Source organism: Protopterus annectens, chromosome 13.part0 (genome assembly GCF_019279795.1).
Source record: "Protopterus annectens isolate FY-2018-M chromosome 13.part0, PAN1.0, whole genome shotgun sequence".
Classification (NCBI taxonomy): domain Eukaryota; kingdom Metazoa; phylum Chordata; order Ceratodontiformes; family Protopteridae; genus Protopterus; species Protopterus annectens.
The window spans coordinates 409,133,438-409,159,296 of record NC_056747.1 but is presented as its reverse complement, the minus strand read 5'-3'; the positions used below and the strand labels follow the sequence as shown (position 1 = coordinate 409,159,296).

General features: G+C 42.2%; 1 protein-coding gene across 1 annotated transcript in view; it reads right to left on the bottom strand.

The window, feature by feature from the left end:
* Window positions 1-25,859, bottom strand: part of DERL2 (derlin 2) — a 352,209-nt gene that overhangs the window by 74,670 nt on the left and 251,680 nt on the right. The window contains exon 9 of the mRNA XM_044054041.1: window positions 3,508-3,598. Within this exon, the coding sequence (XP_043909976.1) occupies window positions 3,508-3,598 (91 nt within the window). The remainder of the gene's footprint in view (window positions 1-3,507; window positions 3,599-25,859) is intronic.

Here is a 25,859-nt window from a genome sequence, read left to right as displayed (position 1 = left end):
TACACTGTTTGCATACCCTCTCAAACATATGAAACTATCAAAATTATCCCCTTCTTTAAACATCAGAGGACATTTACTGACCTTTTGTGCTTCTGGGTCCAATTACTCCCTTCCCCATTACCTCTATGACTCTGACGAAGAGTCAGCATTCCCCTCTCATGCCTCCTGATGCTCCTTTTCCTCGGCTTTTATCTCCAAATGTCTGGCCTCAACTCAAGTCTCTTTAGCTCCAGATAGATTTTTACGTCCTCTGCAGAAAGGTTGAGCTGTCCATTCTCTGAGGGTATTATATCTCCACTGCCAGTCTGATTGTCCTCCTGGTTGCGGTTTTCTGATGCAGCTGTAACCAAGGCTGCAATCAGGTCTGCCTTAGTCAGGTTTCCATGCACCAGTCCCCTAGCCTGGCAAATCTCCACCAACTGGCTCCTTGTCAGCTTTCCATACTCCTCTGCTGACATGCTGCCTGCGCACCCTGACCAACTAAGCTAACAAAAGAAATGAAACAATTGTGATCTGAACTCTAGTATTCACTGCGTGGCTGATTTACAGTACAAAACACATTCAAAGCTCACTGTACACAAGCTACAGGAATTCACGCTACCCACACCACCACAAGCCAATTAGTACTTGCCAACCAATTAATATGAGTGGATATCCCACCTCTGCCAAACAATGTGTCCTAGCCCAGAAATCAAGGACCCTCAATCCTCACTACTAACAGTGAGGGGCATCTCTTATAGGAGGAAAGGATAACAAATACAGACAGTAAAGTGCAATTGCCCTTAAGAGCACACAGAGATCAGTCAGTCCGGGGCTGGTCGCTCCCTTGCTCTCCAGGTCCCTAATAAGACACCCCATTGGCACAGCTATAGGGTCCAAATCTTAGCCTAGTGGGCAAGCTAAAACCTCTAGCACCCTCTCTGCCCAACCAATGCTTTGTGTATCAGCTTCCACCATCCATTAATATTTACCTGCTACTCAAAGGCTCTTAAAAGGGTTATTACAGTGCAATATTATTATCCAATTGGTAAGTGTGACTAAACAGTCAAGGCTTAGAGTGACTTGGTAACAGGATCACTATATACATGCAATGTATTGTAGAGCTTAAATTATCTCTACACAAAACAGCCACAGATGAAAGGTTTAAAAATATTTAATAATTAAAAACACAAAACAATACTTTTTACTACACAGTGCTAGTCAGAGTTCAGAGATCACAGAGAAATACTTAAAATAATTCAGTAATACAGTCCTGACATAACAGAAAAAGTCTAATATTTCTAGTTTCTAGCTATTTCTAAGAGAAAACACAAATCTAAGAAACTTGCATATAGAGCAAAGGCAGAGTGCCAAGTTGGATGGTAAAGACAAAAATGCTTAATGCTCTCAGATTCTTTGTTTTTAAAATCACATTCCTGGTTCACATTACATAATTCTTCAGACTTCCCTGGGTTCCCAGGCTAACAAACTACATTTACATTCTTCACCTCTGGGCAGAAACCAGAGCAATAAAGGACATTTATGCATGCAAATTCTGGCCATTAACTCTAACCATAAAACAATAGCAAGAATTACTTCACCTAGACTGGCCAGAGCCGTGTTTACTTCAAAGGGTCACAACATGCTTCGCTTGGTCAGTACAGTGCACGGTTACATTATTTCCAGTTCCACATGTAACACTATTTTTACCATTTAAGACAACAAGCCTGTGGCTTACATTAATATTTACAAATGACAGAATTAACTATAACATTCTATCTAGGCTGGCAGCCTTCACAGTCTTCTTGGACACCGACTTTAAAATTCAACCTCAAACATAATGACAAGTATAATGTTCCATGTCAAATCGTAACCAATATCAATAGGCAAGTGTGACAGCAATACTACATCTACTATACAGTCCCATTTTGCTCACTAAGCCACTGTGTCATGTCCAGTAAAACACAAATTGCCTAATATGCTTGCTTAATTCCCAAAAGGGTGACTTTGTAGTGTCCAAGCACTGCAACAACCTGAGACAGCTGGGCTAGTTCAGATTCCATAATGCCATCAGACTGCTACAGCTGAAGATGATTGAGAAGATGCTGTACCAAAGCTCTTCAGTGTGCAACAGTTTGTTACACTATTCATCAGTCCAGCAGCTATGCAAACATGATGCCACTTATACATAAGTTTGAGGACTCTTCATTTTCCCATCTGTTTGGTTATGGGTTCCACTCATTTTGTTGAATTCTCTCAAGTCAAAAACAGGAATGAGCTGTTACATTCTACTGATTCATGTTTTGTCAAAAGCAGGGTATAAGTGTCAATAAAAAGTTCGGTGAACAGCACGGTTAAAGAAGTTTTTCCTTATCACCACAGTTGTGCGATCTTGGTGCTGGCATACTTAACACTGCAGGGGATTGTGTGAAGCAAAAACACTTTTTTAATTACCATTTCAATGGAATGGACAAACAATGTGTTATTTCTGACTGCTCTGGTTTCAACTAAAGATTCTTTACAGGACTGAAATAAACACTGCTTAACGTATAAAATTCCCTTCTCCTTACTATCAGTGTTGGATCATTTATTGTTGTATTCAAAAAATTGGCAGTTAATAATCCAAGCAATTTTGGGTCTGTCAGGGTGGAGTGACCAAACACTGAACCATGAACACTCCTTTCACATTCACTGCTGACCTAACCTTTCTGGTTCATGCTTGGCAATGCAAACTGCCTGCCTTTCACACTGACGATGCCAACAATCATTCACATCTACGCTCACACATTCTTAAAGGTCTTACTGGTGATTCTGTTCAGCTGTACTTCTCTAGATCTAAACCCTTTTTACTCAACTTATATACTGCTAACGACTTACTATACAAACTTGTAAGCTATACCTGGCACATTCGGCCATAGACTACTCATCCCCAAAGTACACATATATCCAACAACCATCTTCACATCTTACCTGGAATCACTCATTCTACTTTAGGACAGATATGGGTACCAAAGGGTGACCTGATGCCAATGTTCAGTCAGAGTACAAACAAGGCAGCAATTAGATTATGCAACAGATCTTATATCTTTGTCAGTTTCTCCATCACTAAAACTGGTTTAAAAATCCAACAAGGATGGTGCTTAGTCTCCTATGCTTGTATCAACAAATGCTGTGCACTTACAATCATTGTGAGATGTATTCAATCATAGTGGACAACTTGGAACCATTATGATCCTTAACTGCTATTTAAGGCTGCGGATTACAGCTACTATATCGTACATTACAAATTTTCTATTTAGTGCACTTTGTTATAATGTCAAGTCATACTTTCAGAGCAAACTGTTTTTGCAGACTACATTTAGTACAAATCCAGTCAGTACAAGGTGTGTGTGCGTGTGTTTAAACCTCTTACTTATCTTTTTGGTCCACCACTGAAAATGCACTCTGACCACTTGGACTACACCATAATAAAATACAGGGCTGCATAGAGTGAGTCTTCAAAACCTGTAAATAAACTGCATAACTTACAAAAATGAAGGTGTTTTCAGCAACTTTGATCCACCAGGCTGGTTAGGAAATATATCCTCCAAGAAGAAATAAATGTGACCCACAGCTATTCCTGAAATAAATAAACACACAAACAAAAAACACACCACATCAGGCATAATGAAACAAGTAAACAAAAACAGATCAATTACATATTACACTTTAAATTTCTAGGTACCCATCTCCCACCGACCTGAGGCTTTTGAGCCACTATACAAAAAGAAGTTAAGTACTCACCATAACGTTCCATCTGAGTAGGTAAACTTCATTTGTCAGCAACCTTTGGGTTACGGATCCGAGTCGGCAGCATACTAAGCAAAAAGATCTGAACTCCAAGCTCCACCCCCGTACCCATAGTATACTGCAACCTCCTTCCAATCCTCAGATCGCGTTTGCCACCTGCACATAAAAACAAACAACTTGAAACACCTGACTCAAGGACAAAGTAAAGCTCATAAGTTCGAACCTCGAGCTCAGTTAAATAACCATCAAGGTCAGGGGGAAGGAGGGAGGGACAGTTGCTGACAAATGAAGTTTACCTACTCAGATGGAACGTTATGGCGAGTACATAACTTCTTTATCTGAGGTAGTTAACTTCATTTGATAAGCAACCTGTGGGACAGAGTCCCCAGCTACCCGAATATTGGGAGGCCCTTAAGGAAGGATATTCCGGAGCAATGCAGAGCCAAAGGCAGCCCTTCCTCTAGTCACCAAATCCAGTTTATAATGAGAAATAAAGGTGTGAGGGCGCCCAGGCAGCTGCTGAACAAACGTCATCCAGGGAAACTCTAGACCAGAATGCAGCAGACGTTGCCATAGAATGCGTAGAATGAGCATAAACTCCCATTGGTTCCGGTAAGCCCGACTCTCTGTATGCTTGTAAGATACAACTCTAAATCCACCTGGCAAGAGTCACCTTTGAAACTGGTTTCCCTAGAAAAAGCTTGGTAAAGGAGACAAAAAGTTGATCAGATTTACGAAAGATAGCCGTCTTGTGCAAATAAAAATGTAACTGTCTGTGAGCATCCAGCAAATGAAGTTTATATTCTCCTTTGTTCTGGAAATTAGGGAAAAAGACAGGCAAATTAATGGACTGATTAATGTTAGTCTTGGAAGCAACTTTAGGGAGAAGAGAGGGATTAGCCCTGAGAGATGCCCTATCCTTATGAAACACAAGGTATGGAGGTTTGATACAGAGAGCCTGAAGCTCCGACACTCTCCTGGCTGAAGTAATGGCTACCAAAAAAGCCATCTTCCATGACAAGAATTTCAGATTAAGAACTTCAGATCAATGGAGGCTGCAGGTTCAAAGGGAGGCGCAACTAACACCTGAAGAACTAAGAAATTCATCCCCACCATGGGATCTTTCCTAACTGGGGGTCTCAAAAGAAAAGTACCTTTTAGAAAGGTCTTAGAAATTCTGGCAGCAGTGAGGGAACCAAAGTTGTCCCAAATATGAAAATGGGAAATGGCAGCCAGCTGGACCTTCACAGTAGATGAGCTGGCCCCTTGCTGAAAAATATGAGACAAGAATTCCAGTACCGCTGGAATAGGAGCGGTGAAAGGATCCAGGTTCTTTCGTGAAGCCCAAATTGAAAAAAGTTTCCATTTGCTACTGTAAATCTTTTTGGTAGAAGGTTTATGTGCCGTCACCAGGATAGACTCGACTCTGGAAGAGATACCGGGAGTCCTAGAAACTAGGGGAACTGGATCAACCAAGCTGAGGGCTTGAGACTGTCCAGGTTTGGAGGAGCCATTCCCGAGGGATGAGAAATCGGATCCGGAATAGGATCCAAGATCCAGAGTGGAGCTATGAGAGGAAACCGCAGGCAGGGGAACCGGACTTGAAGAGGCCAGAATGGGGCTATGAGGATAACCTTGCTCCCCAACCGGTGAGCTTTCTGCAGAAATTTTGTCATAATCAGAAGTGGAGGATACGCATAAAGACCACCAGGCGGCCAAGCATGGACTAGAGCGTCTCTGGGGGCTTCTCCCAAAGGTGGAATTAGAGCAAAAAACTCACTGCACTTCACGTTGGAAGGCGATGCGAAGAGATCGCAGCAAGGCTGACCCCACTTGAGTGAGATCTGTTCCGCTACACAAGTATTCAGAGACCACTCATAAGGAGATAGGATAGTTCTGCTCAATTTGTCCGCCAGTATGTTGGACCGACCAGACATGTGCGTTGCTAACAGGAAGCGGTTGGTGGAGATTGCCTATTCCCAAACTCTCATGGCTTCTCGGCAAAGGGGGTAAGACCTGTTTCCCCCATTTGTTGATATACCAGACCACTGACATATTGTCTGACTAGATAGCAATAGTCCCCGGAGGAAGAGAGGCATGAAGAGCCTGTAACGCTAAAAGGACCACCCTCATTTCCAGGACATTTATATGCAGTACGGTCTCAGTCTGAGTCCATGTGTCTTGGACAGTCCTGCCCGCACAATGCCCCCCCATCCTAGGCGGGAGGCATCCTTAGTCACTGTGGCCTGGGGTGGTGACAAAGGGTCGTCCTTCCTAAAGGGTTCGGGATTGAAGCCACCACGAGAGAGTTCCTGCAAACCCTGCTGAGGGGAATCTGGAAGTCTAGAGGGTGGTGCAGAATAGACCACTGGACTTGCAATGTCCACTGTAGAACCCTCATGTGCAGATGAGCGTAAGGAATGAGACTGATTGCTGCCACCATGGACCCCAAAGCTCTCAGGACTAATTCTGCTGGGGGAGCAGGGGACCGAAAGAGGGCTAGCACAAGCAGAGTCATGCTGTGAAGTCTGTCTGATGTTAGGAAGGCCCTGGCCTGGAGGGTATCTATCCTGGCCCCAGTGAAGTCTAACACGAACAGGCTGGAGAAAAGACTTCTGGACATTTATGGTTATCCCCAACCGGGGCGACATCCGGAGGAAGAAATTCCTGGCTAGAGAAAGTAGATGCCTGGTGGGGGTGGTGAGGAGCCAGTCGTCTAGGTACAGGAAGACCTGTATGCTCTGGAGCCTCAGGTGGGTCGCTACAACTGCCATGACCTTGGTTAACACCATGGGGGCTGTGGTGAGACCGAAGGGTAGGATCCTGAACTGGTAATGATTGGCTCCTAGCCGACGGATTTCGACGGCTGACAGCGGTTTCCCCATCTTTCTCGGTCTGGACCAACGTCTTGAAGTCTTCCTGAAGAGGGTCGACCCGTCAAAGGGTGCATTCGCGAAGGACGCCTTGAAGGGTTCCGAGAAATCACAAAGTTGAAGCCAGGCATGACGCCTTAAGGCGATACCGGACGAGCTAGCTCTAGTGGCTCCCTCTGTGGCATGGGAAAGTAGCCGCATAGAAGTATTAGACAGTGACTTGAGAGTGGCCATATGAGCCGAGAAAGTCAGTTTATCCTCGGCCGACATGGACTCTAGGGGAGACAGAGTACACTTTGACCAGGTCCCACTGCAGTCTGATTACATGGGCCAAGTAAATCAGCCCCCTTAGAGAAGGTAGCTGAAGCAAAAGGCCACTTTCCAATGCAGTCCATTGCCTGAGACTCCTTGTCAGGGCGATGGACCGAAGAACTTTCCTGGGCGAGTTCCTTTTTGGTGGCTGCCACCACCACCATGGCATCAACCGGGGAACCCTTGCTCCATGAAGCTCTGTCTGCAGGGGAACCAAGAACCTTATCGGGCCTTCTGGGTATTGGCTCTACAGTGTCTGGCTCCTTCCATGCCCTGGTAGTAATCAGGTTGACCAGGGGGTCAGCTGGGGGGGGGCACACACCCAAGAGGTAGATGGGCCTGTGTCAAATGCCTCCAGGAACACAAGACTCGTCCGAGGAGGGTTTTTGGGCGGACCATCCCCCGTTTGTTGGAATATTTCCATAATGTCTCCAAAGGAGATGTCGGGGGGGTGATTTGGGGGAACCCTCCCCTTCCTCCAAATCTGTATTCTCGGTGAGGGACTCAGGGGAGTCCAAGTGCCTCCTTTTGCACAGGAGTTTGAGAGGTACCTCCGAGGGTGGACTGTCCGAGGGGGGCTCACCAACGGATTCATGTTCATCCAGGGGAACTGGCTGGGGTGTTAACGACACAGGCTGTCCCTGGGGGAACTGGATGATGGAGGACAAACTGAGCTGCGAGGGAGCAGGGGTGGATCCTGAGGAAAGAGCGAGGGGTCTCGATCCTCCAGAGAGAACCCTCGCCACCACGTTGAATGCAGAAGGGAAACCGGCCACTCTAAGACAGGTGGCCAGGGCCCACGAATCAGACGAGGGGATCAGTGCCGAAGCGGTCGGACCAAAGAGGATGGTGTGCTCCGACCGCAAAGGAGCAGAAGACACTCACAACTCCCTGGATCTGACGCCCAGCTCTCGGCTCAGAGAGCTCTGATCCAAAAGCGGATCTGATCAGCTCAAGGGCATGGCCGGCGTCGAGGTAGTAATAACCATCGGCGCCGACCCCCTGGTTCCGGGGCTCCTCGGATCCGAATACTCCGAAATACGGTGGTGGATTGGAGAAGGAGCTATCGGGACGAACAGTGGAGCTGAACTGACCCCAGGGGGGGAGAGGCAGCAACACTCCCATCTGCAGCTGAGTTTGCAAGAATCTACGCATCATCCGGTCCATATCTGCCTTAGGGATGCTACGAGTAGACCTGGAGGAAGCTGCCGAAGCCGTCCGGGAGGGCCAAGGCGACGACGACCTCGAGGCTGGTCAGGTCTCCTCCTCCGGCTCTGGGGAGAAACGTGGCAAATGGAGCCATGTGGAGGAAGGCTTGGACACTCTCAATGGGGAAGAGACCACTTTAGCGGGAGGGGCCGAGGGGTCCATTTCGGCCTGCCACTTGCTGCTTCTTTCGCGCTCTCTCTCCCTTCTCTCTTTCCTATCCTCCTTGGCCTCTCGTTCTCCCTGAGACGAGGTGGGAGGGTGAGTCCCAGACAGGGGAAGAGGGCCGGTTGGCTGGGCAGCCGCAGCCACGGCTGTTGCTACAGAGGGAAGGAGAAGAAGCTGATTCCGCAGGTAGAAGACCCACCAGAATCAGCTTGTTCCTCCTATCCCATAAGGCTCAGGGGTTGAAGGCCGCACAAATCTGGCAGCCTGAAGAAAGGTGCGGAACCCCCAAGCAAATCACGCACAGAGTGTGGACATCCGCTGGCGAAAGCTTATGGCCACACTTAGAGCACTTGGAAAAAGTCACTTTATGACTTGAAACCATACTAGACACAGACAGACACACACACAGACAGACACACACACAGACAGACACACACACACAGACAGACAGACACACACACAGACAGACAGACACACACACAGACAGACAGACACACACACAGACAGACAGACACACACACAGACAGACAGACACACAGACAGACAGACAGACAGACAGACAGACAGACACACAGACAGACAGACAGACAGACACACAGACAGACACACAGACACACACAGACACACACAGACACACACAGACACACACAGACACACACAGACACACACAGACACACACAGACACACACAGACACACACAGACACACACAGACACACACAGACACACACAGACACACACAGACACACACAGACACACACAGACACACACACAGACACACACAGACACACACACAGACACACACACAGACACACACACAGACACACACACAGACACACACACAGACACACACACAGACACACACACAGACACACACACAGACACACACACAGACACACACACACACAGACACACACACACACACACACAGACACACACACAGACACACACCTACACCTGAAAGAGGGAAAAAGGGGCCTACTAAGGGATGGACAACTACCAAAGGTGAAGGGGGAGATAAAGGCTAGGGAGAATGAACACCCAAAGAAAGGTACTAAAATAAACACACAAAAAAAAATAGACTAAAACAGAAAGTTTGCAGTAAAAAATGCTACACTTGCCTGGAGTTCTAAGAATCCCGTGCGTACTTGGCAAAGCCGCGGCAAATGAGATCTGGGGATTGGAAGGAGGTTGCAGTGTAGTATGGGTAAGGGGAGGAGCTTGGAGCTTGGATCTTTTTGCTTGGTATGCTGCCAGCTCAGATCAGTGTCAGATCCGTAACCCACAGGTTGATGATCAAATGAAGTTAACTACTTCAGATCATTCCTTTTGCTGACTCTCTTGTATACTGCATCTAAAACCGAGGGGGGGGGGCAGGGAGGCAGAGGCCTGGGGCAGTCAGCATCCAACATGCCATGCACACTAAGGTGTTTTGCACTTCCACACATACCCAGCGCACAGACATCTGTTGGCACAAGTGGCCGTATCTTTCCTTGCTGGGTAAATGTGGCCAAACCTATAACACCTACCTCTAAATAAGAGAGGACCGTCGGGCACTAGATCCTATCACAGCCTTGCTGGGCTTCTTACACTTGGAAATTGAACAGAGTGCAGGTCACAGACGGCACAGACACTGTCTTCATAGCAGAAGGCTGGCTACAAAGCTGAAGACGCTATTTTGAAATGCATCTGGTTGCACTGTCCAGCCTTCTAAACCTGATGCTTAATTTAAGGAAGCAAAAGTAATTATATCAGTAAGCAGAACTGTACAGAACAAGCAGAAGACAAGTGGAGCACAGCACAACTAAAATCTTTAACTTTGAAATTGGACTTTGGGCAGTTCAGAAAGAGACTAAAGCATTTTTAAAGGAAAGTCTGAAAACTGGGTCTGCACATTTCATGTTTCACCCAGGATTTTTTTTTAATTGCACAAATCAGGAAACTGAGCAAATGTATCTATGTGGTTCCAGACTCCTATAAAATGCACATTTTTATAGGAGATATTCTAGATTCCAATGTCTTAGCTTTCAGTAAAGTAGAAAGATAACTTTGAATAAACAGTACACTTTCTAGGACCTGTGTGCAAAGGGGAGAGACATGGGGAAAAAAGCTGCTCACCTTGAAACACATGGAAGAAAGAGCAGACTAAGAGGGCTCGGCTTCAGTGCTGGAACAGGTAGCAGAGATAAAAATGTAAGTAGACCAGCCAGTCATACAAAAAAAATGCAATGCGCTAAGCAGATACAAACATGAACACCCAAAAGACAGGGGAAAGTAAAACAAATGCTGCAGTAGGGTAAAGGACAAATAGTAAATGGAAAGAAGGGACACTGAAAAAAATACTGGTTTAACTGTTAGGTTCTTAATTGAGAAATCAAAATGAACTATTACTCAATGTATTAGAATACAAACTAGAAACAGCAGCAGTAAGAGACTTTTGGGGATCTGCACCCTCCTGCTAGTCCTGGAAACGTTGGAACCCACTCCTGATGGGTTATTCAGGGCATACATAACCAGACAGGTAATACTCCAGGTCAGTACCATTTTGTTAAGCTCTACCATGTGCAGACTCTCAATTAACATCCAGGATGTGAAGTTGAGACTGTGCTTCTACACACACTTCTCTGTGGGTATCCATAAGCAATACACAGTTACTCATTGTGTGTTCCAATCTCTATCAGGAAGTCATTAAGAAAAGCAAAACCCCTAGCTCCACCCCTAAGGAAGTAAAGGAGGCACACTGCCACTTAATCCTCACTCCGGAGGCCATCTCTGCAGCCCAAAGACAAATAGTAAAACCTGGATTATTAGAACTTAGTGTGAACGCATATGTAGTTAAGAGATGGGCCTGGCACTCCTTAGTACAGCGAGGAGTGCTAGATTGGAGAAGGGACTTTTTTTTGCTGCACCTCACCTAGTGCAGAGGTGCACTACAATAAGGGACTGGCACTAGACACCAAATAAGCCATCTATGGCTCTGAGTTGATGCCATGCCATTACACTAACAGGACAAGAAGAAAACATGATTTGATGCCTAACCCAGGCTAAACAGTTACAACTAGTCTGCTCACCTTCAAACAAGTAATGTGGAAGCAATTAAAAGGAGGTAAAATGCATAACACTGCTACTACTACTAGAAAAAAATGGCCGAGCTGTGCATGTTTATTGCATTAAACACACTTTAGATATACAGGTATATACAAATAGATATATTCGGACCATTTCATGCTTAAAATGTGTCATTTCAAACAAATGATCATTACGACATCATCCCTGCTTCCTACGACTATTTTTTTTTTTTTTTTTTTTAATACAGAGTACTACCCAGACAAATTTCAATTCAACTAGAATTTAAACTGTGGCATCTTACTTTGGCAGTCTTTAAGAGGAAATACTATCCTATGGCACTTAATTCAGTCTAGGCCGTCAAATTCCACTTCACGAAGTAGCCATCTGAATTTTACTGAATTGTATTTTTTTCATTACCAGCATAGTATGCAGTGCTGACTGCTCAGGAAGTTCCGTCAGGCAGACTGTTTTAATCTAGATGGCTTTTGGAAGACATGTTTCAGTAGATCAGTGTGTAGAACAATCTCACTTTGTGACATCTACATTTTCTCAGTGCTTGCTTAACAAGGTTATATGTATGATTATTGAAGGATTATTTCTTCACCAGCCAAACCTGAAACATGGCTTTTATTGAGAAAAGATCATAATGCTCCTTTTTCCATACAATATTGGTTATACATAGTCTAGAGAGACAATTTTTTAGTACAGATCTGAGTATGTTAGTCAGAAGCAAATACATTAGATATTATGATACTGCTCCTTCCACTTCATCATTTTAAACTAAAAAATATTTTCCAACAACTATAAGGTGCAGACTTGACTATTCTAACAGCTCAGGTATAACAAGAAAGAAAAAAAAATGACTGTACTGCAGTTTGAAGTTAATTAGAAATGTTTTATTAAGATAAAGTTTTTCCGTCTCCCAAGGTAATACTTGGGTGCAGGCTTATTTTATAGGCTAATGATGGCTTCCAAATTTTGGACAGTTTGCTCTGCGTTTGTAGCTAGAAAAGACATGTGATACCTGTCCAACATGTACAAACAAATGAAATACTTTTTTTAAAGAAATACTACGCAAAAGAAATCTATGACAAATTTTATACCATTTTATATGATTTATATATCATTTTTAATATATATGTACTATATGTGAAATGTAAGGCAATACATTTACAATTTTATGCATTTATAACCAGTTTACAAGTCTCAACTTGTTAAACATTTGTATACTAAAGTATTTCACATAGTCAATTTATATGAACATTTACTTCAATAATATACACATTATGTTTGCACTGTGTGCACACGGTGCTGTGTAATTATTCCAATGAACCCATCTTACTGCTGAGCACAGAGCGTCCCTATTTATCCCCCACTGGCCGAATTTGATCACACAAACACACGTATACAAGTATAGGCATCTGATGCACTTTATTACTATGCAATTGGAAGATGTGTGCAATTTTTTATCACAGCGCATCTTAAGAAATTAAGCGAGTTCTTCTACACAGAGTAGTGTTATCAGTGCCGAGAGTTTTTGCATATCCAAAGTTTTCAGTTTGAGTGTTGAAACTTAAGGAAATATAAATATTTTCACAAAGATTTTTTAAAAAGCCACTTTGGAGCAAAAAAGGTAGGCAATTACTTTTTTCTAAATCAAAATTATACCCATTTTTTTGTCAGATTGTCAAAACATAATATATTTTTTGATGTGCCACAAGATTTTTGTAATTAGCTTACGTGTGCCATGAGATGAAAAAGGTTGAAAAAATTGCTGATCTAAACATTCTAAACTCCTTACACCTAGACATAATAGGGCAGAGCCCCAAGTCAAACAAGGATGAGCAGCTACACTATTAAGTGTTAGGAGGCTGGATTGTGCAGGTATTATCTGTGCTCGATCCCACTGGTTCCTTAGATGTTGGTGGGATTCAGAGGCACACTCCTTTCACATGTTACAAAATACCTCCATATTATAAGCAAGCTATTTTGACAAAGCTGACTAGGAGGGTTGAAGTCCTAAATGAGCAGTCTTTAATTAAATAAAAAAATGTTGGTTTTTAATTTTTAACTGGAAACTACTACCGTTACATATTTTCTTAAAGGATATTACAGATAGACAATTCTAAAGTACCTCTGGAGCCTACTTGTGTCTCAAAATGTAGGTTGGCTGATAAAAATAAATAAAAAATTCCACTTTAACACAAATCAATGTTAATCTTGGAGTGGTCTCATTTTAATATATATATATATATATATATATATATATATATATATATATATATATATATATATATATATATATATACATATACATATACATATACATATATATATATATATATATATACATATATACATAAGAACTATGCAATGGTAGAAGAATGTAAGCTGCTCGTACTACAGGACAATAGTTATATCCAAAAGAATAAATTTATTGAAAATCACAAAACGGCCACAAAAACAGTACCAGTTAAGCGCTATCGGCTGTACCCCAGCCTTCCTCAGAACAACTGTTGTGTTGTACAAAAGGTATATATACACACCCAGCTACTCACAATTAAACAATTTGAATAATTAATCAAATAAAAGCCCGCCAAAACTGATTTTAAAATAATTTTAAAATACTTCAAGAGAACAATCTACTTTACACTAAACAATGATCCTATAGTGAATATAAACTATACATTTAAATAATATAAACTTAAATAATATAAACTGTACATATATAAATACATCTTGAAAAGATGAAGAATATTGTTAAAATAGTGTAACATTATATAAAAATAGTGTAACATTATTAAAATTCAGCAGACCATTTCACATAGCTTATGTCCTTAAAATATACACAGTATATCTATACTGATATTCATTCTAATGCTAGGAAGGGTTTTATGCTAATGAAATCATTGAGACCAGGTGGTCTCGTGGAATCTGTTATGATTTGCCATTTGCTTTCACATAATGACAGTTTCATTTTCCAGTCCCCTCCAAACGGTGTGCAATCTATCTGTTCAATAATGGAAAATAGGAAGCCGTGGTCAACTCCTTTATCTAGAATGTGCCTGTATAGTGCATTTTTTGTATCCTGCTTCCCTATTCTATATACATGTTCATAGATTCGCCTGTTAAATTGCCTCTCAGTTTTTCCTATATAATGTGCGTTACATTTTGTACAGGTAGCCAAATATACAATCTGTTTAGTTTTACAGTTTCCTCTTCCACATCTAATAGTCGTGTGACAGATGTCCCCAAGTGTTATGGTCTTACTCAGATTAATATATTTGCACTGTTTACAACTTCCACATTTGACAGTGCCATGCATTTTGTTGTTGTTTTGTTTAGAATGGCTACCTCTTTCCAACAGCCTCTTCAAATTGGGGGCTGTTTTGAAAACACATCTAGGTACTGGGTCCAATATATGGTCCTTATCCATTACCATCAAGGTTATCCAATGTTTTTCCAAAATTTCTTTAATGATGTATATACTGGGGGAATACATAAGGACACATGCCCTTCCCATAGGGGTGCTAGATGTATTCTCCTTAAGGGGTTGTAAGTATGAACCTAATAAGGGTGGATATTTCTTGCCCCATTCGTCATGAACATATTTAGTAACCTTGTTGACCATTTTTTCAGGGTACGCTCTTCTAATGAACATTTCCTTGATGGTGTTGAGTTCGGATTCCAAAATATGTGTATTGGACGACATCCTCGCCGCACGTATACATTGTCCTTATGGTGGGTATCCCTAAGATACACAAATCCATTCCGAAACCTCCTTTTCGTCCTATTGTATCAGGCTCTAGATCCAAAACCTTCAAAATAGGACAATTGATCGACAGTTGGCTTAAGAAGACCTATGACAACATTCAACATATCATCAAGGACTCATGGAGATTTTTGGGGGCCATCACCAAGGATGTATGGAATACCAATTTGATTTATTTAACAGTGGACGTGGTTGACCTTTTCTCTAGTATACCCAGGACTGAGGGATTGGAATTTTTTGAAAGGAGTCTCACCAAGTTCACCGATTTCCCTTGGGAGAAGATCAGCCTCATTTGTGACATGATGTCACTCGTGTTGGACTACAACTACATCTCATTTCATGGAGAATTCTTCAGGCAGACTAGGGGAGTGGCTATGGGAGCAGCGTGCGCCCCGATTTTTGCCAACTTAGTCATGGCAGAATGGGAATCAGAACATGTGTTCAAGAGCTCTTACTACAAAGACATCGCTTTATACATCAGATATTTGGACGACATCTTCATCTTGTGGAAGGCATCTGAGGACAGATTACAGGAATTTATGGTATATTTGAACAACACCGTGGAGTTTCTACAATTTACTCATGAATACAGTCACAAGGAGATTTCCTATCTTGATGTACTATTGAGCTACAATGAACTAGGGTTCACTTCGAGAATATATAGAAAACCCACCTTCTCTAATGATTACGTACATTACAGCAGCAATCATCCACCGCACGTATTTCACAATGTAATTAAAGGACAATGTATACGTGCGGCGAGGATGTCGTCCAATACACATATTTTGGAATCCGAACTCAACACCATCAAGGAAATGTTTATTAGAAGAGCGTACCCTGAAAAAATGGTCAACGAGGTTACTAAATATGTTCATGACGAATGGGGCAAGAAATATCCACCCTTATTAGGTTCATACTTACAACCCCTTAAGGAGAATACATCTAGCACCCCTATGGGAAGGGCATGTGTCCTTATGTATTCCCCCAGTATATACATCATTAAAGAAATTTTGGAAAAACATTGGATAACCTTGATGGTAATGGATAAGGACCATATATTGGACCCAGTACCTAGATGTGTTTTCAAAACAGCCCCCAATTTGAAGAGGCTGTTGGAAAGAGGTAGCCATTCTAAACAAAACAACAAAATGCATGGCACTGTCAAATGTGGAAGTTGTAAACAGTGCAAATATATTAATCTGAGTAAGACCATAACACTTGGGGACATCTGTCCCACAACTATTAGATGTGGAAGAGGAAACTGTAAAACTAAACAGATTGTATATTTGGCTACCTGTACAAAATGTAACGCACATTATATAGGAAAAACTGAGAGGCAATTTAACAGGCGAATCTATGAACATGTATATAGAATAGGGAAGCAGGATACAAAAAACGCACTATACAGGCACATTCTAGATAAAGGAGTTGACCACGGCTTCCTATTTTCCATTATTGAACAGATAGATTGCACACCGTTTGGAGGGGACTGGAAAATGAAACTGTCATTATGTGAAAGCAAATGGCAAATCATAACAGATTCCACGAGACCACCTGGTCTCAATGATTTCATTAGCATAAAACCCTTCCTAGCATTAGAATGAATATCAGTATAGATATACTGTGTATATTTTAAGGACATGAGCTATGTGAAATGGTCTGCTGAATTTTAATAACGTTACACTATTTTTATATAATGTTACACTATTTTAACAATATTCTTCATCTTTTCAAGATGTATTTATATATGTACAGTTTATATTATTTAAGTTTATATTATTTAAATGTATAGTTTATATTCACTATAGGATCATTGTTTAGTGTAAAGTAGATTGTTCTCTTGAAGTATTTTAAAATTATTTTAAAATCAGTTTTGGCGGGCTTTTATTTGATTAATTATTCAAATTGTTTAATTGTGAGTAGCTGGGTGTGTATATATACCTTTTGTACAACACAACAGTTGTTCTGAGGAAGGCTGGGGTACAGCCGAAAGCGCTTAACTGGTACTGTTTTTGTGGCCGTTTTGTGATTTTCAATAAATTTATTCTTTTGGATATAACTATTGTCCTGTAGTACGAAGATTGTTGCTGTCCAATCACTTTTGCCAGTATCCTTCAAGCTGCATGAAATGTAGTACCTTTGCATGGCAGTGATGCAAGTAAAAACCTGATGCTACCGCTTCTGCCACCAGTACAATACCTCAAAGCTTTAATTATAGGAAAATTCACAATGCATGTCAGCTTACGTCTCCAGTCAGACAGTTGCACTTTTTTTTTACACTTCTCATTCAGAAAAATTACACACTTAGTTGCATGTTAACACAGCATCATCTAGAGTTGGTTTTCAGACAGGTTTACAGTACTGCCTATTAACAATCTTAGTACTGAACAGATTTCCGTTAAAATTAACTCTAGTTTTTATTATTAAATATTAGTTCTGGGCTTTTTTGAATGTTCAAACCAAACAAAACCAAATTTTAAGCAACAAAAGCATATTTTGAAGTCAAAGTGAAAATGCAAAAAAATCCAAAATCCTTAATCCTTTAAGAAAAGCTACTAACTACTTCCCAGAGCTCTTCCCCCAAAATGACTAGCTCTAGCCCAGGGTGAAAGGTTACTGCTATTTGTAAATCTTTAATTTGATTACGGTTTCACAATGTGATAAAATAAGTGGGTTATTTAAGTTGTAAATAAGTTATTTTTACATACTGCACCTATTACCAACACTCCTAATCAAGAATTCTAGAAAACAGCAAGAAAATGGATAACTTCCATAACAAAATCAAAACTGCTGTGTCGTAGAGTATTCATCTTTCTGAAGGTACAGCAGTCTGTGTTAATAAATATAAGTAGCAAAAGTGTATGTAGAGCAGTACAAGAGAGACCTGCAAAAACTACTTCAAAGGAGAAGATGAGTTCTGACACGGACTCTGGTCTCCTTTTGGATCACCTTTTTTGACTAGCAGTTATAGGTCTCAAAACTATCAAAAGAAACCAGTAACTACAAATGGCCTTTCCCTTAGCCTATCAGCTGAGCAAATATCAAAGACTGGAAAGTGGAGACCAGTTCTACATTTGTCCAGTCTATTAAACAAAACCAAATTCCAGAATGTTAATTCTACCATCTTAACCATCTTTTCTGACTCTAGAAATACTGACAGTATGCTTGGATCTAGAGAATACCTATCTATTCCCATAAGAATTACCACATGGAACTCCTATATTTTAGTGGATTTGAGCCAGGACATTTTTCCCAAACCTGTACTCGCTAAATCAAACTTGAGGACTAAAAAATAAAGCTCTTATACACCAACAGCAGCAAGCTGCTGGCTACAATTGAACACACACCTTGCTACATTTGTTAAATACACCACGCTTCACCCGTACCCAGAAAAGCAGCATTAGCATTTATTTAAGATAAGATATCCTTGTGCCTTCATAAATTAATGAAAAATCCAAAATGAGAAACAGTCCACCAATAGTAATACACAAACCAAATAGCTGTTTCTCTGTGATGGATCCAAGATGCAAAACACAGAAGTAGAGTGCAAATGAATTAATATTCCTTCTTTATTCGGTTGAGCGCTTTCATCTAAACAAATGTAGATTTCATCAGAACCTGATGTTTCTGATGAAATCTACATTTGTTTAGATGAAAGCGCTCAACCGAATAAAGAAGGAATATTAATTCATTTGCACTCTACTTCTGTGTTTTGCATCTTGGATCCATCACAGAGAAACAGCTATTTGGTTTGTGTATTCATAAATTAATGGTAGTACTGCAGTCGTGCTCCATTGGTACCTGGATGATCGCACCCCTGACTGCTTGAGCCCATGGCAGCCACACCCTTAACTCGCGCTACAGAACTAGCACTTCCAGTTCATCTCCTTTGCTATCTGGTTTTACACTTCAAGTGTCCAGCAAAGGTCTAGTTTTAAATATTTACTTGCTCCATAATTATAAGCAGTTTTTTTTTTTTTTTTTTTACTTTAACCCTACATGAACAGTTTCCTCCTATCAGAGGTACCCCTTTCATGGACTGAATTTGGACCAAGTGCCTTGGATTGTCTGTCCCTGACATAGCCCCCCCACCCCATCAGGGAGGCATCTGTGGTCAGTGTGGCCTTGGGTTGTTGGGGGGGAGAAGGGACAAGACCATTGTGACAGATTGTGTCATCCACCAATTTAAATCCTGTTTGCACCTGTGGGTTACTCGAATCATGGCTGAAAGAGGATGCTGAAAGGGATACCATTGGGTGAGTAGTAGCCATTGTAGAAGCCTCATGTGAAACCTAGCCAGGGGGACAATGGTGATGGAGGCAACCATGGAACCCAACACCTGTAGAACCGAGTGAGCCGTGGATTTCTCCCTTGAAAGGATTGGAACTAGTTGTTGCTTTATCCTTAAAATTCTGTGCTCTGGAATAACAGCTCTGCAGTTCTGTGCATCCAAGATGACCCCTATGAATTCTGCCGACTGAGATGGGGTGAGACTGGATTTTTGCCAGTTTATGGTTATGCCTAGCCTTTGTGCAGCTAGGAGAGAGAGTATGCCAGGGCTTCTTCTAGTATAGATCTTGTGGGGGCGGAAATGAGCCAGTCGTCTAGTTATGGAAACACCTGGAATCCTTGAAGTTGCAAGTGAGCTGTGACATGCACTTTGTGAACACTCTGGGGGCTGTAGAGAGTCCGAAGGGCAGTACTCTGAACTGGTAGTGACTGGGTCCCACACGAAAGAGCAGAAATCTTCTTGATGGCCTGTCCACTTTTATGTGGTAGTACGCATCTCTAAGATCTATCGAGCACATCCAATCAATAGTCTTTTTCCAAAAGCAGGAGGATAGACTGTATTGTGACCATCCGGAATTTTTGTACTCTCACAAACTTGTTCAATACACTGAGATCCAAAACTGGTCTCCAGTCCCCGGTTTTCTTTGGCACCAAAAACAGTCTCGAGTAGAATCCGGATCCTATCTGGTCTGGAGGGGCTATTTGGGTGACTCTCTTTCTTAGCAGCTTTTCTATCTCTAGGGCTGCTTCTTCCCTTTGACTGGGTGGAACGCCGGGAAGGGTTTTTGAAGGGACAGGACAAAGATCGAAGGGGATACGATAACCCCTGGTTATAATCCTTTGTACCCAAGAATCAGTGGTGATGGTTAGCCAGGCAGAAGGGTACAAGGAGAACTGTCCCCCAACTACCTCCAGTGGAAAGGAGTTGGGCTGCTCTTCAGGAGCGCTGGTAGGATGGGCCAGGGAAAGAATCCCTGGAACCCTGGTTATGCAGACCCCCTCTGCCCCGAAAGGAGCGTTTTCCCTAGAGGCAGAGGGGGAAACTCACAGGGGAGAACTCGGCCTGTGTGTCACGGAAAGGATCCTGAGATTTCTTGAACCATATCTTCCCACTCTTTTGGTTTTGGAAGAAAGCATGTTGAGGGGAAGAACAGACACCTACGGCAGAAAAGGTCTTACTGTCCTGTTCACATCTGGCTAGTGTGCTTTTAACTTTGGGTCCAAACAACGAGGAGGCCTCAATGGGAGTGTTAAGAAAGGAAGCCTTAAAGGATTCCGCGAAATTGCACAAGCGCATCCAGGCATGTTGTCTCAAGACCGCAGCTGAACCCGCTGCTCTAGCTGCTCCTTCTGATGCGCGAGATATCAGTGGCATAGAGGAGTTAGATATTGACTAAATGGTGGCCAGCTGAGAGGCCACTTTGTCACGGACCTCAGACACGGCACCAGCCATGGTTTCAGAGAGCTCAGAAATCAGATCCCGTTGAAGCCTGGTAAAGTGTGCCATATAATTCAGGGACCTGATAGTAAAAGTCGCTGATGCAAAGGTGCGCACTCCCCTATCCTGTCCAGGGCCCAGGACTCTTAGGCGGATGGACAGTCTGGCTTTCTTCTTTTGCCAGATCCTTTTTTGTTGCAGCCGCCACCAACAAAGCATCCACAGGAAGACATTTAGACCAATGGGGATCCGTAGCAGGAGGGGACAAAATCTTATCTGGCCTCTGGGGAATAGCTTAGACTGTGTCAGGAGCCTTCCAAGCACGCTGCACGATAAGCCAGACAAGTTCATCGGCAGGTGGAGTAACCCAGGAGGGAGGGGGCCGGGCGCGAAAGGCTTGCAGGACCACAGATTCCTCAGAGGTCAGATTAGAGGACTGCCAGTCACCTCTCTGTTTCAGGATTTCGAGGATATCACCAAAGGATACCTCGGAGGGTGACCGAGGAGATCCTTCCCCCTCATCAAACTCTGTCTCTTCAGTGAGGGACTCCTCTGTAGAGTCCATGTGCTTCCTCTTACACAAACTTTTCCGGTGGACTTAGTCAGCGGGAGAAGCTGGGGAAGACAGCGGAAAGGGGGTTTCCTGTGGAAATATGTCCTGAGGCCCTTGCACCCAGTGTCCGCTTGGTGCGACTTGTGAAACCAGTGTACCAGTGGAGGGATAGACAGTCCAGTATCGCCAGCAGCAGCAAAAGCCTTCATCAGTTGGAAGGCTGGTCCACCTGAAGGGGAGGGAATGTCTAGGACAGGGGTCACCCCTCCCTTAACTGGCTCAGCCTGCCGACCCGGAGTCCCTGGATGGCTGTGGAGCAGCAAACTATGCACGTCACAACTTACATCTTGGGTAGTAGCAAAACTTTCCTGCCACGAAGGCAACTGTGGTTCCTTAGTGAGATCCATAAAGGGAACCGCAGAAGGGGAAGACTGTGCTATATCCATGGACTTCAAAGGCAATGAAGGAGGAGAATAAGAAGGGGTCTTTAGAGATGGGTGATCACCTCCCAAGGAAGGATAGGTCCTGGGGGGTGGGATACCTCTGGCCAAAAGCACCTGATCCACAAGACGCAACACATCGTATGTGGAAAAGCTTCTAGTGGACCTCACGGAGGCTGAGGGAGAAACAGGCCTGTCCACAGAAGAGGCAAATTCGGTGCCCATCTCACCAGTCCACACCAAGAACAACGGTGCCAAGAGAGACTGGACTACAGGTGTCTGCACCGAAGAAGTCATTGGTGCAGAGTTCATGGTCTGCAACGACACAGTGCCGAAGCGGTTGTCGGTACCAAAGCTGGAACTGAAAACTGGAGTCAACAATAAAGGCGTCTGTTCTGAGTAAGTTGTCGGAGCCGACGTGGTCAAGGTCTGCGCAGACTGAACGGTCGGTGCCGATACAGTGATAATAGTCTGAAGCGAGGAGCCCCTCGATGCTGATATAGTGAAGGCTGCAGGAGAAGACGGAGCAGAGATCACTAATGGAGCTGAAGGCCTTGGTGCAGAAGGTCTAGGCACCAAAAGCACTGGGGTTGACAGAGTGAGCTCCGGAGCCGAAACTTTAGCTTTTTTAGGTTTTGGTTGGCAGGAGTCCCCAGCCGGGGATGAAGGCAAAGATTTAGCCTCGGTAGCAACATCCAAGATTTTCTTATGGGCTCTAGGAGGGGTTGAGACCTCAGACCCAGAAATAGCCTCTGAAAAGGGAGATTTAAGAAGTCCCTTCAGCAACAGCTTGTTTTTCCTTTCCAACAGAGTCTTATTTGAAAAGTTCTCAGATAGTACAGGGCGGGTCAACAGATAAGTGGGATGCCCCCAAATAATAAACACACAAAGAGTGTGCATCAGAAGTAGGCAGTTTGCGTCAACAATCAGAACACCGTTTAAACCCCGGACTACCTTTCTTATCTGCCATGATAGAAAAAGTAGATAGTAGTAAAGGGTACCAGCAATGGTACAAAAGAATACCCGAAGGTATGAGAAAAACGGAGAGATTACCAACGATGGTAAGGGGAGAATATCTCGCGGTAAAAAGGTAAAGAAAAGAGAAGAAAAACCTGAAGAAAATATGGTCACTAGATGCGATAGAGTAAGAGACAATGAAAAAGAAACTTTTCTGACAGTAATATAAAAGACTAATAACAAATAACTGTACTTGGCTCAAGAGAAGCAGCTTGACATGACCGAATGGCAACGCGGCAAATGAAATCTGATGCAATAGGGAGAGGGGATTGTGGGTAAGAGTTTAGCTCAAGAGTTTGAAGCTGACGCGAACTTGGAAAATGGCCCGCTCGGTTCCGAGCTCTGAACAGATACCCATGCGTAGGGAATGAACAAGGATTAACAATATCAGATTGTATGTTTCAGAAGGATCCCAAGTTCTTCATTACATTAGGCCTGATTCTCAGAAAAGATTGGAGTTACAAATCCCAAACAAACATTTTGGGGTTTAAATTCAAATTAAATTTTGAATTTATAAACTCAAAAAATATGAAGTAATTTAATTAATTTAAAAATTACATTTGAATTGATTAAAATAATGAATAATCTGAATTTATAAACATTATAAATTCAGACTTCAAAAACATATTTCTTAAATGTAAACAAACAGGTTACAATTTGTTTTGGCTGTCCATCCTTCGGCTTTTTTCTCCCCACTTACCACTTTGGTCACAGGTATGGCTGGTAATTTTATAAATTCAGGCCAATCCCAGAAATACGTTTTGGGTGATGTGGCCTGCAAACATTTAAAAACTGCTTCATATACAGCTTGGGAAGCTCTTAAATATGAGCAAAAAGCTATTAAACAAATACTTCTTGTCCTCATTTTAAAGATGTGTTGCCATGAAAGTAATTTTGGTAGTGCATCTAGCCTTAGTCTTTTTTGCCTTTTTTGAACTACTACAAAATCACCACCGATAAATATGGGGGACATGGCAGGTAAATAACCATGAAGCAACTCATTCTTGCAAATTATGCCAGAAAACAAGCATAATACACGACCAGCTTTTCACCTCTGTGCCTAAATGTTTAGATTATTATACACTTCACTCTGAGGGCAAAGGCAGATTTTGTTAGTAGGAAGTTATTTATCAACAAAAGCTCAAAGTTTTTTTTTTTTTTTTTAAGCGTGACAACTAGAATTATGCCTGTCTGAATCCTATCAGATTCATCAAGTCTCCATTTTTTGCTTTTCTGTACCCTGAAACACTACCACAAAACTTAATTTACAGGGTCTCTGAAAGGAAGACACAAGTCACTTGCTTTATGCATTCCTTCCAGCCTTTTTCATTCACTTCTACTGTCAACTCGAAGGGGGGGCTTAGGTTGCACTTTTTCAAGAAAATGAAAATCAAAATTTCAACTGCTAATCTTTGAAGATCAAATGATCATGGCAGTAGAGTGACTTTGTTCACCCTGCACTATAACTACTCTGATGGTTTCAAAGACTTGCAATTAATCCATTATATTAGTCTGTCTTCTGAAGATGTACTTTTATTTCTTTAAATCAATTTAAGAATTTCAAGCAGGAAATCACAACCTGTACATTTTAAGCTTCTGTAACTTGATGCCATACAGAAGACGCGGCTGCTTTGCAATGTTTTTAGTGAGCTATTCAGGAGGAGTGCAAATATTATAAAGTTGAAGTGATGACACATTAAGGACGGCAAACTTCTGACAGATCAAAAATCAAAACAAAAAAACAGCTGTAGAATGGACATGGGAAAATTGTGTGTTTTTTGTGCATGTCACTGCCTATACATAAAAACATGTATATACACACACATTTCTATATAACCTTGCAAGGGTTGTGGCAGTACCAAACTGCTCTTGGTCACCTCCTATGTAAGGCACCCAGCAGTTGATCTTCGTGCGATTAGATCACTGCAGATAAAGGCATAGCAGCACTACTCCCAAGATGAGCTACACACTGTCAGACAGACTGGACCAAGAAATCCTGTAAAAAAAAAAAGGTAGGTTGTGGATACTTCCCATGATGTTGCATCTTGTGACTAGAGCTGACAAGATGCAAGCCAGAGGCATTAAGACTACCCGTCATAAAAAATCTTTTAGACAAAACAACTTTCCCCAAACCACCACATAAAAGCTATTAATAAACTTAAAGTTTACTTGAAAAAATGCCTTGAATGTGAAAGGGCTTATTATTAGTAAAATAAACCAATAACCGTAAAGTGCTATACTTCATTGATTTCAGTGTACTGTCATGTTTCACATGTTGGAATTTATTTAATTCGCTGAATTTACTACCTGCTTGGATTTTTTAGTGTCTCTCACAAAAATCTTTCCCAGGCTGACCACAACCATACCCCATAATGCACTGTACCTTCATGTTGTAGAATTGTACAATGTGTAAAATGTCACCGAACCTATTTTTAAAGTCTGCTTTAAAAAAAAAAAAAAAAAAGTTTATGTATTCATGTAATTTTGTGGAGCTTTCCCCCTAAGCCTCCTCTGAAAATGGGCACTACACAGTTGGACTTTACCAGTCAACAAAAGCAAGCAAGCTGCTCTCTGCTTTAGATACACATTTTACTAAAACTGTCACCATACTAGTTTCCTTCATAGTGATACTTTAGATGTACTACTAAAGCACTTTTACTTGGATGTAATTTCTATCTAGAACTTATTTGAACAGCTGTGAACAAGGATATGCTCCCTCAGGGCAGTTGCCTTGGAGTGTAAGATGGGGATGTTGTCCTATTTCCTGTATTTGAAGCAACACCGTTTTGGAGATTAAAGTTATAGGTACTTTCCCACTACATCGAAGAGTAAATACAGGAACCATCCCTTCCTCTGTCTTGTGCCCCATTATTTTCACAGGAAGTTACTAGACTATTGGCTCCGAGGCCCTTATAAGCCTAGCTAAGAGTTTAGCCCTTGTTTAGACAACGTAGC